Source organism: Mustela nivalis (genome assembly GCF_964662115.1).
Source record: "Mustela nivalis genome assembly, chromosome: 10".
NCBI classification, from domain to species: Eukaryota; Metazoa; Chordata; class Mammalia; order Carnivora; family Mustelidae; genus Mustela; species Mustela nivalis.
The window spans coordinates 85,429,218-85,442,833 of NC_139029.1; the positions used below are offsets into that span (position 1 = coordinate 85,429,218).

Consider the following 13,616-nt stretch of genomic DNA (forward strand, 5'->3'; position numbering starts at 1 on the left):
TTTTTTTTTTTAATGGGCTAAAGACACCTCAGAGAAGAAGATCCAGAAATGGCCAATGAGCACCTGAAAAAATGCTTGACTTCATCAGCTATGAGGGAAATGTAAACTAATACCACAGTGAAATACTACTATACAACCACTGAGAGTGGCTAAAATTTAGAAGACTAACCATATCATGGGTTGGCAAGGACACAGGGCAACTGAAATTTTCATTCACTACTGGAAAGAGTGTAAAAATTAATTAATGCCACTTTGGATGTTCATTAATTAATTCCACAGTTAAATAGTTTCTTTGATTTTTAAAGTTAAATATGCACTACCAAATAACTAAAGCATTCCATTTCTCGGTATTCAGCTAAGACAAACAAAAATAAATGCCAACACAAAATGTATGCATGAATGTTCATAGCAGCTTTATATGCAGTAGCCAAAATCTAGAAATGACTCAAATGCCCACTAATAGAATAAATGGATGAACAAACTGTGGTTTACTCATACATTAGAATGCTGTTCAGCAATTTTTAAATAAGCAAAATAATGATATATATGAGACACGGATAAGTGTTAAAAACATAATGCTGAGTGATAAAAGCCGAACTAAAGAGAGTATACTCAGTATCATCCTGTTTATTAAATTTTTAGAAAAAATAAATATGCTATACTGATTAAAATGTAAATTAGTGATTACTTGAGAGAAGAAGACAGGAATTACAAGAATCCATAAGGAAATTTTGGGTATGATGGCCATGTTTATTTTCTTGAAGATGATGATGGTTTCAGAGGTATAAACACATTTCACAATTGATCAGATGGTATACTTTTAATATTTGCAATTTATTGTACTTCAGTTATATCTCAATAAATAGATCTTTAAAAATCTCAAGTGTTATTATAGCTAAATGCATCTAGACTAGGAAAAGTGGGTAAATGGGAAAGCTACCTCCATCCTGTTTTGTTGTTCTATAGGAAAACCATGTCTACTAACACTGTTTTTTAAAAAGCATATGCTCAGAAAATATACATAGTATAAAGATACACAAGCATCACAAAGTGATAATCAAATTCTTACTGGAATATTGGAGGTAGTTATTGATACAAATATATAGATAAAGATAGATAGATATAGATATACAGATAGATATAAAGATATAGATAATAGCTATTAAAACCTTAAGGTAAGTTTTCTGGACTTGTAAAACTACTGAAATTGTGTAGCTTTTATAAATTATTATTCATTAATTTTGACTAAGAAAAATGAATGCCAAAATCATTCTGAGAAGTTTGAAAAAAATGAAAAATTTCATCAACAAGCTTTTCCCCTTGAATTGTCATTATATTCTTCTGATTGCTTCAAAAGAAATAATCTGCCCAAACATAGAAAATTGTTGGAAATATAATAGACTTGTAATAACCTGCTTTTATAATTAAAAAAGAAAAAAGATTGAAATAACAATGTTTTGAAGACTTGAGTTATAGTGTCTACAACTTGATATTTAGTAAAGAAATTTCCCTGTTTAAAAGACTACAAAAGTAATTTTATTTATAAAGAATACAGGCAATGTAGTTATTTTTTTAATTTAGCTTTTCCTCACATCTTTGAAGTGTATTATCAAGCTAGGAAAAATAAAAAAACCCAAGGTTATGGATCAGTGTCGGTTATATATTTTGTGCCTGCTTGAAAGTATTCACATGCCAGACCATGTTTTCCCTGCTGGGTTCTGTACCCAGGTGCTACCTGCTTAGAGAGGGAAAATGTATCTAATCTCCACAAGATACCTAGTACACAAGCACTAGCCTAGGAACCAAGTACTCCATTTATAAGACAGAAAGATCGCATAAAACCTTGGACTGCTACATGGATCATAGTTGCTCCCTCATATCAAAAATGTGTAAGAATATTGACATGTCATAGTTGTAAGATGATAAAAAAGAACATAAATAATAAGAAGAAAATTATATAGTAATACATAATTAAACTGACATATATCTTGATATATATATAATTAATACTAGTATTATAAGCACTTTACATTCAGGAGCTTTTTTTTAAATATATATACTTACTAGGGAGATTACATTACTATTCCCAATTGATGATTGAGAAATTAAAACTTACATAAAGTAAAAATAAATAAATAAATAAATAAATAATGAAACTTAGAGTAATTACATAGAGAAATGTAGTTAAGCCATTCTGGAATTCAAAATCAGATTTTTCTGATTGTATAATCCATTTTTTATTCGTCCCACTATGCTATAATTAAGTGATCTGAATTATGACTCTGTATATTGATTTTGGTATTTTCATATAAACTAACTTGTCATACTTAAAAAATTTTTCTTAGATTTGCTGTTATCCATTTGATGTTGAATTCTTTGAAGTCTTTAGACTGTAATTCAAATATGGCCACATTTAGCATTTTTTGCCACAACAGTACCATTCCATAGATGTAGGATAATACAGATTATAGAAATTACACTACATACTGAACAGATCTGCAGCTAAATTGGAATGACACTATTTCCAAAGAAGGGATATTTTCAATTTTTGGAATAATGTATCACTGATCTTTTTATATCATGTTCATCATTACAACTGCTTATCAAGCACTAAAACAATGTATATATGGCACCACTCCTATCTCTTATCATTTTTAGTTTAATTTCTACACATTCACTTGCAGAGATTCAAAAGTCTAGATAAATGGAATACAAAATGATAATGGAAAACAAAATGAAAAGAAAATATATGAGTAAATTTTTAGAGAAAGATACATTAACATATTCAGATAAGATGAACTAATTTCACAAAAGGAGGCAGAAAGTTTTACTGTGATTTTAAAATCTATTTGAGGGGCCCCTGGGTGGCTCAGTTGGTTAAAGCCTCTGCCTTTGGCTCAGGTCATAATCTCAGGATCCTGGGATTGAGTCCCCCACTGGGCTCTCTGCTCAGCAGGAAGCCTGCTTCCTCTCTCTCTGCCTGCCTCACCTACTTGTGATCTGCCTGTCAAATAAATAAATAAAATCTCTTAAAAATAATAAAATAAAATAAAATCTGTGTTTGAATTCCTTCTTTTCCTCATATTCTTTTTTCAAGTGGGAAAGACTAAATTGTTTTTGAAATTTATATACCCATACAATAATATAATTTAGGAAGTAAGATGAGTTTTATGTATGGCTATTATTTGGATAGATTGATAGAGATAAACCTTATAGTGAAATATCTGCATTTATTTACTTTTTCAAAACTAATTACATATCATATTGAACAAGTGTTCTTTTTAAAGCTCCATAGGGTTTCATGAAACTCCAAGATGTAAAACAGCATAATAAACTTATTTTTGCTACTCACTGTCACATTCACTAAAGAATTCATTAATGAGTCTTCTAAAATTATTTTTCTTAATAGTTTAGCAGTTTTTCCAAATAAACAGCTAGAGTTACTCCAAGATTTAGAATGTGGCTTATGGATTAGAAAATTAAGAATTCATCAAGGAATATATATATAGTAATCTTTTCTCCTAGTACATCTGTCCTTGGTAATTTACTCGAAGCCCCTTGGCCAGAAAGTTTCTGGTTAGCAGTTGTGAAAACATATGGAAATATTTTAGGGAAATCATTTTTATATATTCTAGGGGTTGATACTGTAATCAGCCTATGAAACACAGAGGCTATTATGACATATTTTAAAATATGTAACATCAGATTCGATGATTTGTTTTGAAAAAAGAACATATTGTGATAGACTAAAACTGTAATTCAAAAACTCTAAACTGCACCCCAGTGAGCATGAGTGCAGTATATGGGAAAGAAAGTGGAGTACAGTCTGTGCATGGGGATAGTATGGGGATGACAAAGGAAGCCCTGTCTGAAAAAGACATTTAATCAACATGTACATAGAACAAATATCTTTCAGGGTGGTAAATTCTGTGAGTATTCATAATTAATTTATATTTTTAAGAGATACTAATTAATGTTAATTTTTTCTCTTCTGTATTTCTTTTTTTTTTAAAGAATTATTTCATTTATTTATTTGAGAGAGAGTGTGTATGCAAGCATGAGGAGAGGGGCGGGGCAGAGGGATATCTCAAGCAGACTCCATGCTGCGCTGAGCACGGAGCCAGACACGGGGGCTCGATCCCACGACCTCGAGATCATGACTTGAGCCAATATCAGGAGTCAGATGTTCAACCAACGAGCCACCCAGGCATCCCTACTGTATTTCCTCTTATATATTCTTACCATTTATGATTAACAAAGTTTAATCTTAATTTCCATTGCTTAAGTTCCAGAAGGCCTGTAACTATGTATAGCAATAGACTAAATGAATATATGAAATGAAACCATCCACTGATATAGTTCATCCATATTACTCATTTATGTTGCCAGAAAATAAGGTTGTGTGTATTACAAAAACAAATTTAGTCTATGAAACTGATGTTTTGTAGTTTAATTTTAAAATAGATGGGGCGCCTGGGTGGCTCAGTGGGTTAAGCTGCTGCCTTCAGCTCAGGTCATGATCTCAGGGTCCTGGGATGGAGCCCCGCGTGGGGCTCTCTGCTCAGCCGGGAGCCTGCTTTCTTCTCTCTCTCTGCCTGCCTCTCTACCTGCTTCTGATCTCTCTTCTGTCAAATAAATAAATAAAATCTTTAAAAAAAATTTTAAAAAATAGAACTTTGGGGTGCCTAGGTGGCTCAGTGGGTTAAGCCTCTGCCTTCGGCTCAGGTCATGATCTCAGGGTCCTGGGTTTGAGTCCTGCACCGGCTCTCTGCTCAGCGGGGAGCCTGCTTCCCCCTACCTCCCCACCTGCCTCTCTGCCTACTGTGATCTCTCTCTGTGTGCCAAATAAATAAATAAAATCTTTCAAAAAATAAAAATAAAATAGAACTTTGCTAGACTCGAAATTAAGTTTTCTTTACAATATTCATAGAATAAATATTTATCACTTGTGTGTAATCAATACATGATATTGGAAGATCTGAGAGTATATTATTATGTATTGCTGAATGAGTTTATCATTTAATTTAGTATAATATAATGTGTTAAAAACATTTTGTATTGAGTCAAAGGCTTAGGTATACACAGGTTGAAAACAGTCAGAAACAGAATCTCAACTGAAAGTGTGACAAATGTTAATTATATTTAAAATTGTGCCACAGTTTATGTATATAAGTACAGGAATGTAATATCTTCCTGCACCAAATGTACATTGTTCTTTCTGTGAAAAATACTGTCTGTGTCTATGTGTTATATTCACTAACAACCAAATACAGAAAATCTTCCATGTTAATCTTGCCTATTAATTTGTAATATAATACAGAGCTTTATTATACTTTGAAAAATAAATTACGCAGAAAAAGCAGATCACAGTACAGAGTATTATCTGAGGAGTGAATCCTTTTATGGGGTCAGGATTCAGGTCTGTTTGTTCTGTTAATAACTGACTAAATGAAAATTAAAGGACAAACTACCAAATCCAATGATGGAAGGATTAAAAGAAAGAATGTGATGATCATTAATTGGTGAATTATGACTGGAAGGAAACTTTTTACTACAACCTTTGTATTATTAAAGAAGTGATTTTTAAAAACATACATTCAGCTTTCGTAATATGAACTCTATTTTATACCTTGGAAACGTTAACAAAGAACAGAGAAAGGCAGAATATATGACTTGTACATTTCCCTAAATTAATCTCCCAGAGAAGGAAGTGAAGAAAATGTTCTTTTCTCCAAAGAAAATAATGCAAAGTACCGAGAGTGAAGCCATTTGCCCTTCGCAGGAGAATAGCCTGCCTGTATTCAAATCAACCAATCTCTCTGTTTCCCAGTCCTTACAGCCATCATTGTCTACTCATTCTCTTAACCAACAATAAAAAACATCACCACTACACCCGCAGGAGAAGAAAGTAGGTCACCCTTTCGTTTTCAACGTGGCTCTATCACGTATCTTGATTGTAACTGTTATTAACACAGTTCATCTGATTTAACGATATTCAACGTCAAGTAAACTCTGATTTATGTTTACCTCAAAAACTTCTTCATCCAGAATCCTTGTTCCAAACACCGTGATTCCATTGGTGTCAACAATTGCTCTCTCACTTCTATCAAGTGGTTTTGTGGTTTTCTTCTTACAATCAACAATCATTGTCACAGTTTTCTTCTCCACGCTGATTGCTACTCGATGCCACCTAAAAAAGCCAAGTTATTCTTTTGTAGGCTTCAAAGACATTGTTGTCATCATTATTCAGGTTAAAAATACGATGTACTTTAAATTGTGAAAGTGAGCTGAAATTGTCCAAAATGTAGGCTCATTTTTTAATCAATCCGTTAACAGGTGACTACTTACTATTTACCCAGAAGAGTATTAGGTAGTAAAAAGGACACAAACAGTATGAAATTCACATCAGGGGTGGCTGTCTATGCTGATAAGGAAGTACCCATCCTTTGGTTCACTTTGTGTGGTTGTAACAAAAGCTTAATCTCATCATGTCCTGATGAGTGTATTTGATAGAGATCAGGGGTGGGATACACGGTAAGTAATAGTTTCTATGTACGTAAATGCTTTCTTCCAAATGGAATTCCACTTAATTTTTTTTTCTCTAGAGATCCCCTGAGATGAACTGTAGAAGGGTATGTCTACTAACTGAATGACTGCTCCATCTGGAACAACTGAACGTCCTAATTGTACAACACAATGTGCTCCTCTGTCCTTATTCACATTTATTTCAAGTGCTTTCGTTTTCTTTTTCCACTTTAATTTCAAGACAGTTATAGATCACTCCTGTGGGCAGGATCCAAAACTGAGACACAATATCTCTCCTTCTTTCCAGGGTTGGCAGGAAGTGGGAGCACTGAAAGAAAGCATAGTCAGCGCATGTGTGGAGTGAGAGTCTCCATTCACGGGAAAGCTACTGCTTCAGCTAATTCAGGGCGGCGATGACAGGCTTCAGGGATAGACATGGTCAGCCCTTTGGAAACATATAAACCCTAATCTTACTGTAAAATGGTGGGTTTTATTAACAATATCTGGTGCTAACATAAACCACTGAGTGAGGTTCACTTGGATTTTGCAAGCCACTCTGGTTTATATATATTTTTTTTCCAAATGAAAAATTCTAGATTAATATTGCAGAAGTGTCTAGGACTACATCCATAAAATAAAATACCCAAAAAATTGCAGGAGCCTTCCTAAATGCCTTTCATGTGACTTGGCATGGCTACTGATGAGGACCAAGTATATTTCCATATATACTTAATCTTTGGTCTTTCCATAGCACATTCAACTAGCACAGGAGTCTGCTTAGTTTGAATTGCGCAAAGATTTATTTTGGAGCCACCTAATACTGTGAGAGTAAAATTTACACGTATTTCTGCCAAGAAGCCTGTGTCTTAAGTTAAACCATCTCTGCCGTTGTACGTATGTGCTTTTCATTAGCAGAAAATAAAAATGATTTCCACTGTTAAAAGCTGATTAGGACTCTGAACTTGATCTTACTGTTGATTAATTTCAGCTCGGATGATAATGATACATCATAATCATGGTATTAAAATACTAAACCACCCCTAAGTTTTAGAGTCAGTCTTAATCCCTTTTTCATATATTTTATACTCAAATTATCAGAAAATCCTTATATTCAATGTATATACAGAATCCAGTGTCTCTTGACTACCCAATCTTCAAGTTCTCTCATTTAGACTCCTAACTAGTCTCTGCCTCCACGTTCATGCAACCAGAGTAACCATTTATTTTATCTTTTTTTTCCTTACCTATGGTGTTCATTTTTAAAAACTTTTTAACAGCTTAATTTTATTTTTTTTCAGTGCTCCAAGATTGTTTATGCACCATGCCCAGTGCTCCTCGCAATATGCACCCTCCTTAATACCACGAGGCTCATCCATCCCCCATACCCCTCCCTTCCAAAACCCTGAGTTCGTTTCTCAGAGTCCACAGTCTCTCATGCTTCGTTTCTCCCTCTGACTTCCCCAATTTACTTTTCCTTTCCTTCTCCTAATGTCCTCCATGTTATTCCTTATGTTCCACAAATAAGGAAAACCATGTTGAGATTCCACAAAAAATTAAAAATGTAGTGACCATTTTAAAATACAACTCCAGGAAAGCTTGGGTGGCTCAGTGGTTAAAGCCTCTGCCTTCAGCTCAGGTCATGATCTCAGGGTCCTGGGATCGAGTCCCGCATCAGGCTCTCTGCCCAGCAGGGAGCCTGCATCCTCCTCCTCTCTCTCTCTGCCTGCCTTTCTGCCTACTTGTGATCTGTCTGTCAAATTAAAAAAAAAAAAAATCTTTAAAAAAAAATTAAAAAAAAAATAAAACTCCAGCAATTACGCTACTGGGTATTTACCCCAAAGATACAGATATAGTAAAAAGAAGGGGCACATGTACCCCAATGTTCATAGCAGCAGTGTCCACAACAGCCAAACTGAGGAAGGAGATGAGATGCCCTTCAACAGATGAATGGATAAAGATGTGGTTCATATATACAATGGAATATTACTCAGCATCAGAAAGGATGAATATCTACCATTTGCATCAACATGGATGGAAATGAAGGAGATTATGCTGAGTGAAATAAGTCAAAAAAGAAAGACAATTATTATATGATTTCACTAATTTGTGGAACATAAGGAATAGTGCAGAAGACATTAGGAGAAGGAAGGGAAAAATGAAGGGGGTGAAATCAAGGGGGGAGATGGACCATGAGAGACTATGAACCCCAGGAAGCGCACTTAGGGTTTTAGAGGGAGGGGGTGGAGGGATGGGTGAGTCTGGTGGTGGTTATTAAGGAGGGCATGTATTACATGGAGCACTGGGTGTTATATGCAAACAATGAATCATGGAACACTACATCAAAAACTAATGATGTATTGACAATGGAATACTATGCAGCCATCAAAAGAAATGAAATCTTGCCATTTGCAATGATGTGGATGGAACTAGAGGGTATCATGCTTAGTGATATAAGTCAATCAGAGAAAGACAACCATCATATGATCTCCCTGAGTGGAGATGCAACATGGAGGGTTTGGGGGGTAGGAAAAGAATAAATGAAACAGGAAGGGGATAGGGGGAGGAAGAGGGTGGTGGGATTATGGACATTGGGGAGGGTATGTGCTATGGTGAGTGCTGTGAAGTGTAAACCTGGCGATTCACAGACCTGTACCACTGGGGATAAAAATACATTATATGTTTATAAAAATATTAAAAATTTAAAATTAAAAAAAAACTAATGATGTATTGTACGGTGACATAAGTAGATAACATAATAAAATAAAAACAATACAAATCAGATCAAGTCTCTGCCTTGCTAAAAACCATCTGATATTCTTAGTAAAAAGCTGAAGTCCTTACTCTGCTTCACAGGGGTGTGCCCTGGCTCTCTGACCTCACACCCAATTTTTGCTTTCTCGCTGCCTGACAAGAGCCACACTGCTGTGTCTTTACCATTCTTTGCATGTGTTCTTCACTCTGCTGGAAACATTCTTTCTCCATAACCCCACATAGTCCACTCCTTCACATCCAACATGCCTTTGCTCAATGCAACCATATTAAAGAGATATTCTATTGAAAACAGTATACCCTTAAATTTCTTACCCTGATATTTTCACATCATCACTTTTCATATTAACTAATAAGGACAGTATGTAAATTGCTCATAAATCTTAGTTTTTCCTGCCACAGAGGTGAAGTTTTCTCCATGGTCCTGACAAGGATACACTGAGTGTGGATATACATTTTTTTTTCCATCTGCACTGTTATTTCCTTCTTACACCTGTAACTAAGTGTCATATTTCAGATAAGGCTAGTTTTAGGAGCCTAGATTCAGCAATAAAATACCAAGTAAAATTTTTTTTAAGATTTTATTTATTTATTTGTGAGAGAGAAATAGCAAGAGAGAGCACAAGCAGGAAGGAGAGGGAGACACAAGTGCCCTCCGAGCAGGGGGCCCAATGCGGAGCTCAACGTTAGGACCCTGAGTCGAAGGCCGATGCTTAACTGACTGAGTCACCTAGGCGCCCCACCAGGTAAATTTAATGCACATTTATTTGTATTTAGCTGCTCTCTAAGTGAAAGGTAATATTCTCAATGCAGAATTTAGAATCCAGCATGGTTTTCAGAAGAGTATGATGATTACTAGGTAGTCTAACTATCTAAGTTCAAATCCTACCTCTGCCACTTTGGAAATATATCACCTCAGGAAAGTCACTTAAACTTTCTGTACCTCAGTCCACTTTTCTATAAAATGGGTTTATTAACATTATTTTCTTCAAAGAGTGAAAAATTAAATGAATTGACTATGTATAAAGTGCTTCAAACAGTATATAGCACCGATCAAGCATTATAAAAAGCTTCTTATGATTGTCAGTATTAACATGCTTAATAATAAGTAAATCAAAGCAGGTCATTCCTCTGCTCAAAATGTCGGCAGCGACTTGCATTTTACTCCAGATGGAATGCAGAATGCTTATAGCCATCTACAAAGTGTTATGCCCTTTGGCCTCCCATGGCTTCTCCATCCTCATCATTCCGCTCTGCTCCTGCCATGCTGGTATCCTTAACATTGCTTAGACCAAATCAGTCACACCTGGAATCAGAGGCTTGTATTCGCTTCCCCTCCTCCTGGAATAGCATATACTTTTAGTTATCGGCAGGGCATGCACCCCAGATTCGTCACCAGTCACCTCCTTCTATCTTTTTTTTTTTTTTTTTAAGGTCAGAGATGGGAAGTGACCTTTATTTTTTTTTAAAAGATTTTTATTAATTTATTTGACAGAAAGAGACACACAGCAAGAGAGAGAACACAGCAGGGGGAGTGGGAGGGAGAGAAGCAGGCTTTCCACTGAGCAGGTAGATGGGATCATGACCTGAGCTGAAGGCAGATGCTTCATGACTGAGACATTCAGGCACCCCATTCACCAGTCACCATCTTAGTGAGATTTTCCCTGATCTCATTCCTTAAAATTGCACCTTCCACCACGATTCCCTATCCTCTCCACTGTTCTATTTCTATCTCTCTCACTTATCACCACCTGATATGCTCTTTACTCATATATATATATATATATATATTTTTTTTAATTGGACATCATTTGTCCACCCAGACTGCAAAAGAAACTATGTAAAATTAGGTATGTTATGTTTCATTCATTTATGTGTCTCCAAGCTCTAGAAAAACTGCATCACACTTTATGAATATTTCTTGAATGGTTAAATGAAATAATTGCTTTCAATACAGTTATAACATTGGATTATTATATTACTTACTTCCCATCAGCAATGTTAACAGTTCTGAAGAGGGGATAGTCTTCTGGGGCAGGTTTTCCAGTGTGGTCTTCAAACAGGAAAACAGGTGATCTCCCAACCTCAACACCAATTTGCTGAATACCGTGCTCATTATATATAGATAAAAGGAAAGACTGAATTCCTTTTTTGGGTTTTATTGTAAATAATATTGAAAAATCTTCTGGAAAATTTCCTCCTGAGAAGAGAAAGTCAAAGGGTCAAAAATTACATATTCTCAAATTATTCCTGGATCACCCTATTTTTTTTTTTTTAACTTTGTAGGCGGCCATAATAAGTCATGTAAATTCCAACAGTCATAACGATTAAGGTTAAAAAAACAAATGGGAAGGAGATGATAATAAGCTTTCTCTGCTATAATTGCCCAAGCTAAGTTCAAACTTTAAAGCCACTCATTTAAAGCACAATGATTATGTAAAATTAAATTCAAAGTTAGGAAACAAGATTGACCATGGTGCTAGTGCAATATTAAATATACAAGAAGAACTTTTAAAATATGAAAGTACCACTTTTTGTATAAGATTTGTATTTTCATCCTTGTCTGATCTATGGCACCCTCTCTTTAAAGAAAGTGCTCTAAGGACACAATATATGAAGGTACTTAAGTCATCCCTCAAAAGTTAAAGAGCTTCTGATCAGTTTTTCCTATCACACAAAGGCAGTTTCACTAATAAAAAGCTTATGTCATTATACATCATAATTGTTAGATACTTGGTTAATTTTTTTCTAAATTCAAGAGGACTATCTATTTTTTTCTTTTTTTTCTCCTCTTACCATCATACTTCAAATATCCAGAATGGGGCCCAATCTACATAAGTACTTAGTAAGTATTTATTAAATAAATATATCAGTTAAATGATTATCACAAATATATCTCAGATAGTTAAACAATGTCTACTCATGTATTTTTATTAAAACATTGCATATTAAATTCCACAATTTATTCTTCAAAAATACTTGTACATATATATCTTACTATCCTGGAATGTAAGCAGACATTATTGTTTGAAGAAGGAGATTATTTCAGTTAGAAAGTTTTCCATATGCAGAAGTGGACTATCTGTGCATGTGTGATCAGAGATATCTGGGCCAGGAACATCCATATTCAAGCCATTCATTCTGAATTCTATGCTACATGGTAAAAATACTATGAATATAACTGCCATAGAGTCAAATTCAAAAGATTATATTAGACAAGCAATTCTACTTCTAAGAATTTATTGAAATAGGAATAATGCTTATGTGTAAAGATATGTCAATCCACCAGAACACTATAATCCTAAAATATTAATATGGCCTACAATGGTTGGGACTGGCTAAATAAAATATAAAACACTTATATAGCATAAGTAGCCACTTAAAGTATTAGGAAACATTTTATGAAATTGAAATTATTTAAAATGTGGAAATTAAATAAGAGTATGTCATAGAGAAAGCAGTCACTTAATGTTAACTACTTAGTTCTGAAATATCTATTTATATCTATATCTATATCTTTATCTTTATCCATATCTATCTATATCTAGATAAATAGATTTATAAAAACTAAAAAGTGTTTATGTTTACTTAAAACTCTTATTTTTAATTTTAAAATAATTTATCAAAAACTTTGGTATATCACAAATAGGTCATAAAAACTTTGCTATCACAGGAAAAAATAAGAACTATACATATATATATAGTTTTGTTTCATTTAAGTGTCATAAAGACATCTAATTTTGTATTTCTGTAAATCAACAGAAGGAAAATAATCATATAAATAAAATGAAAAGGTAATATAACACATAAATTAATACAACAAGTTTTACCTGCTTATACTATAAATAAAAATCTAGGTAGGTAATTTAGCCTGTTATTGAAAAAGCTCCATAGAAAATAAACCTTTTCTTCAAAAAGGTAACTCAGAGTGTTGAAAATCATAAAAGTTCTTTCCCTAGATGTACATTATTCAAGTATCTCTACACTGAGAAAAAAAAGATGCTAAAATATTGTGAGTTACGAGAAAACAATGTTTTTTCATTTTTGCAAAAACATGATGAATTAATGTCTGCATAAAGACATTTAAGGAAAAAGAAATTTTCAAAAAGAATATATTCCTATTAGACTAAATAGATTATAGAAAATTCTAATCAATCATCCAATTTGTACAGCACAACTTTTGAAATGATCAGCTGCTAACCACACTAATGAGCAAAGTTTTTCAATTACAGAAGTATTTTCCAATTTAAAATTAGGCAATAAGATTTTAATTATAATCTTTAAGTTATGACCTTTAAAAAAGAAAACTTAGTTACCTAAAG

General features: G+C 33.9%; 1 protein-coding gene across 6 annotated transcripts in view; it reads right to left on the reverse strand.

Moving 5' to 3' along the window:
• Nucleotides 1–13,616, reverse strand: part of COL11A1 (collagen type XI alpha 1 chain) — a 204,941-nt gene that overhangs the window by 166,245 nt on the left and 25,080 nt on the right. For all 6 annotated transcript variants that reach the window (XM_082686179.1, XM_082686184.1, XM_082686181.1 and 3 more), the window contains 2 exons: nt 11,281–11,494; nt 6,028–6,190 (listed from right to left, as the gene is read on the reverse strand). In XM_082686179.1, coding sequence (XP_082542305.1) covers nt 6,028–6,190; nt 11,281–11,494 — 377 coding nt within the window. The remainder of the gene's footprint in view (nt 1–6,027; nt 6,191–11,280; nt 11,495–13,616) is intronic.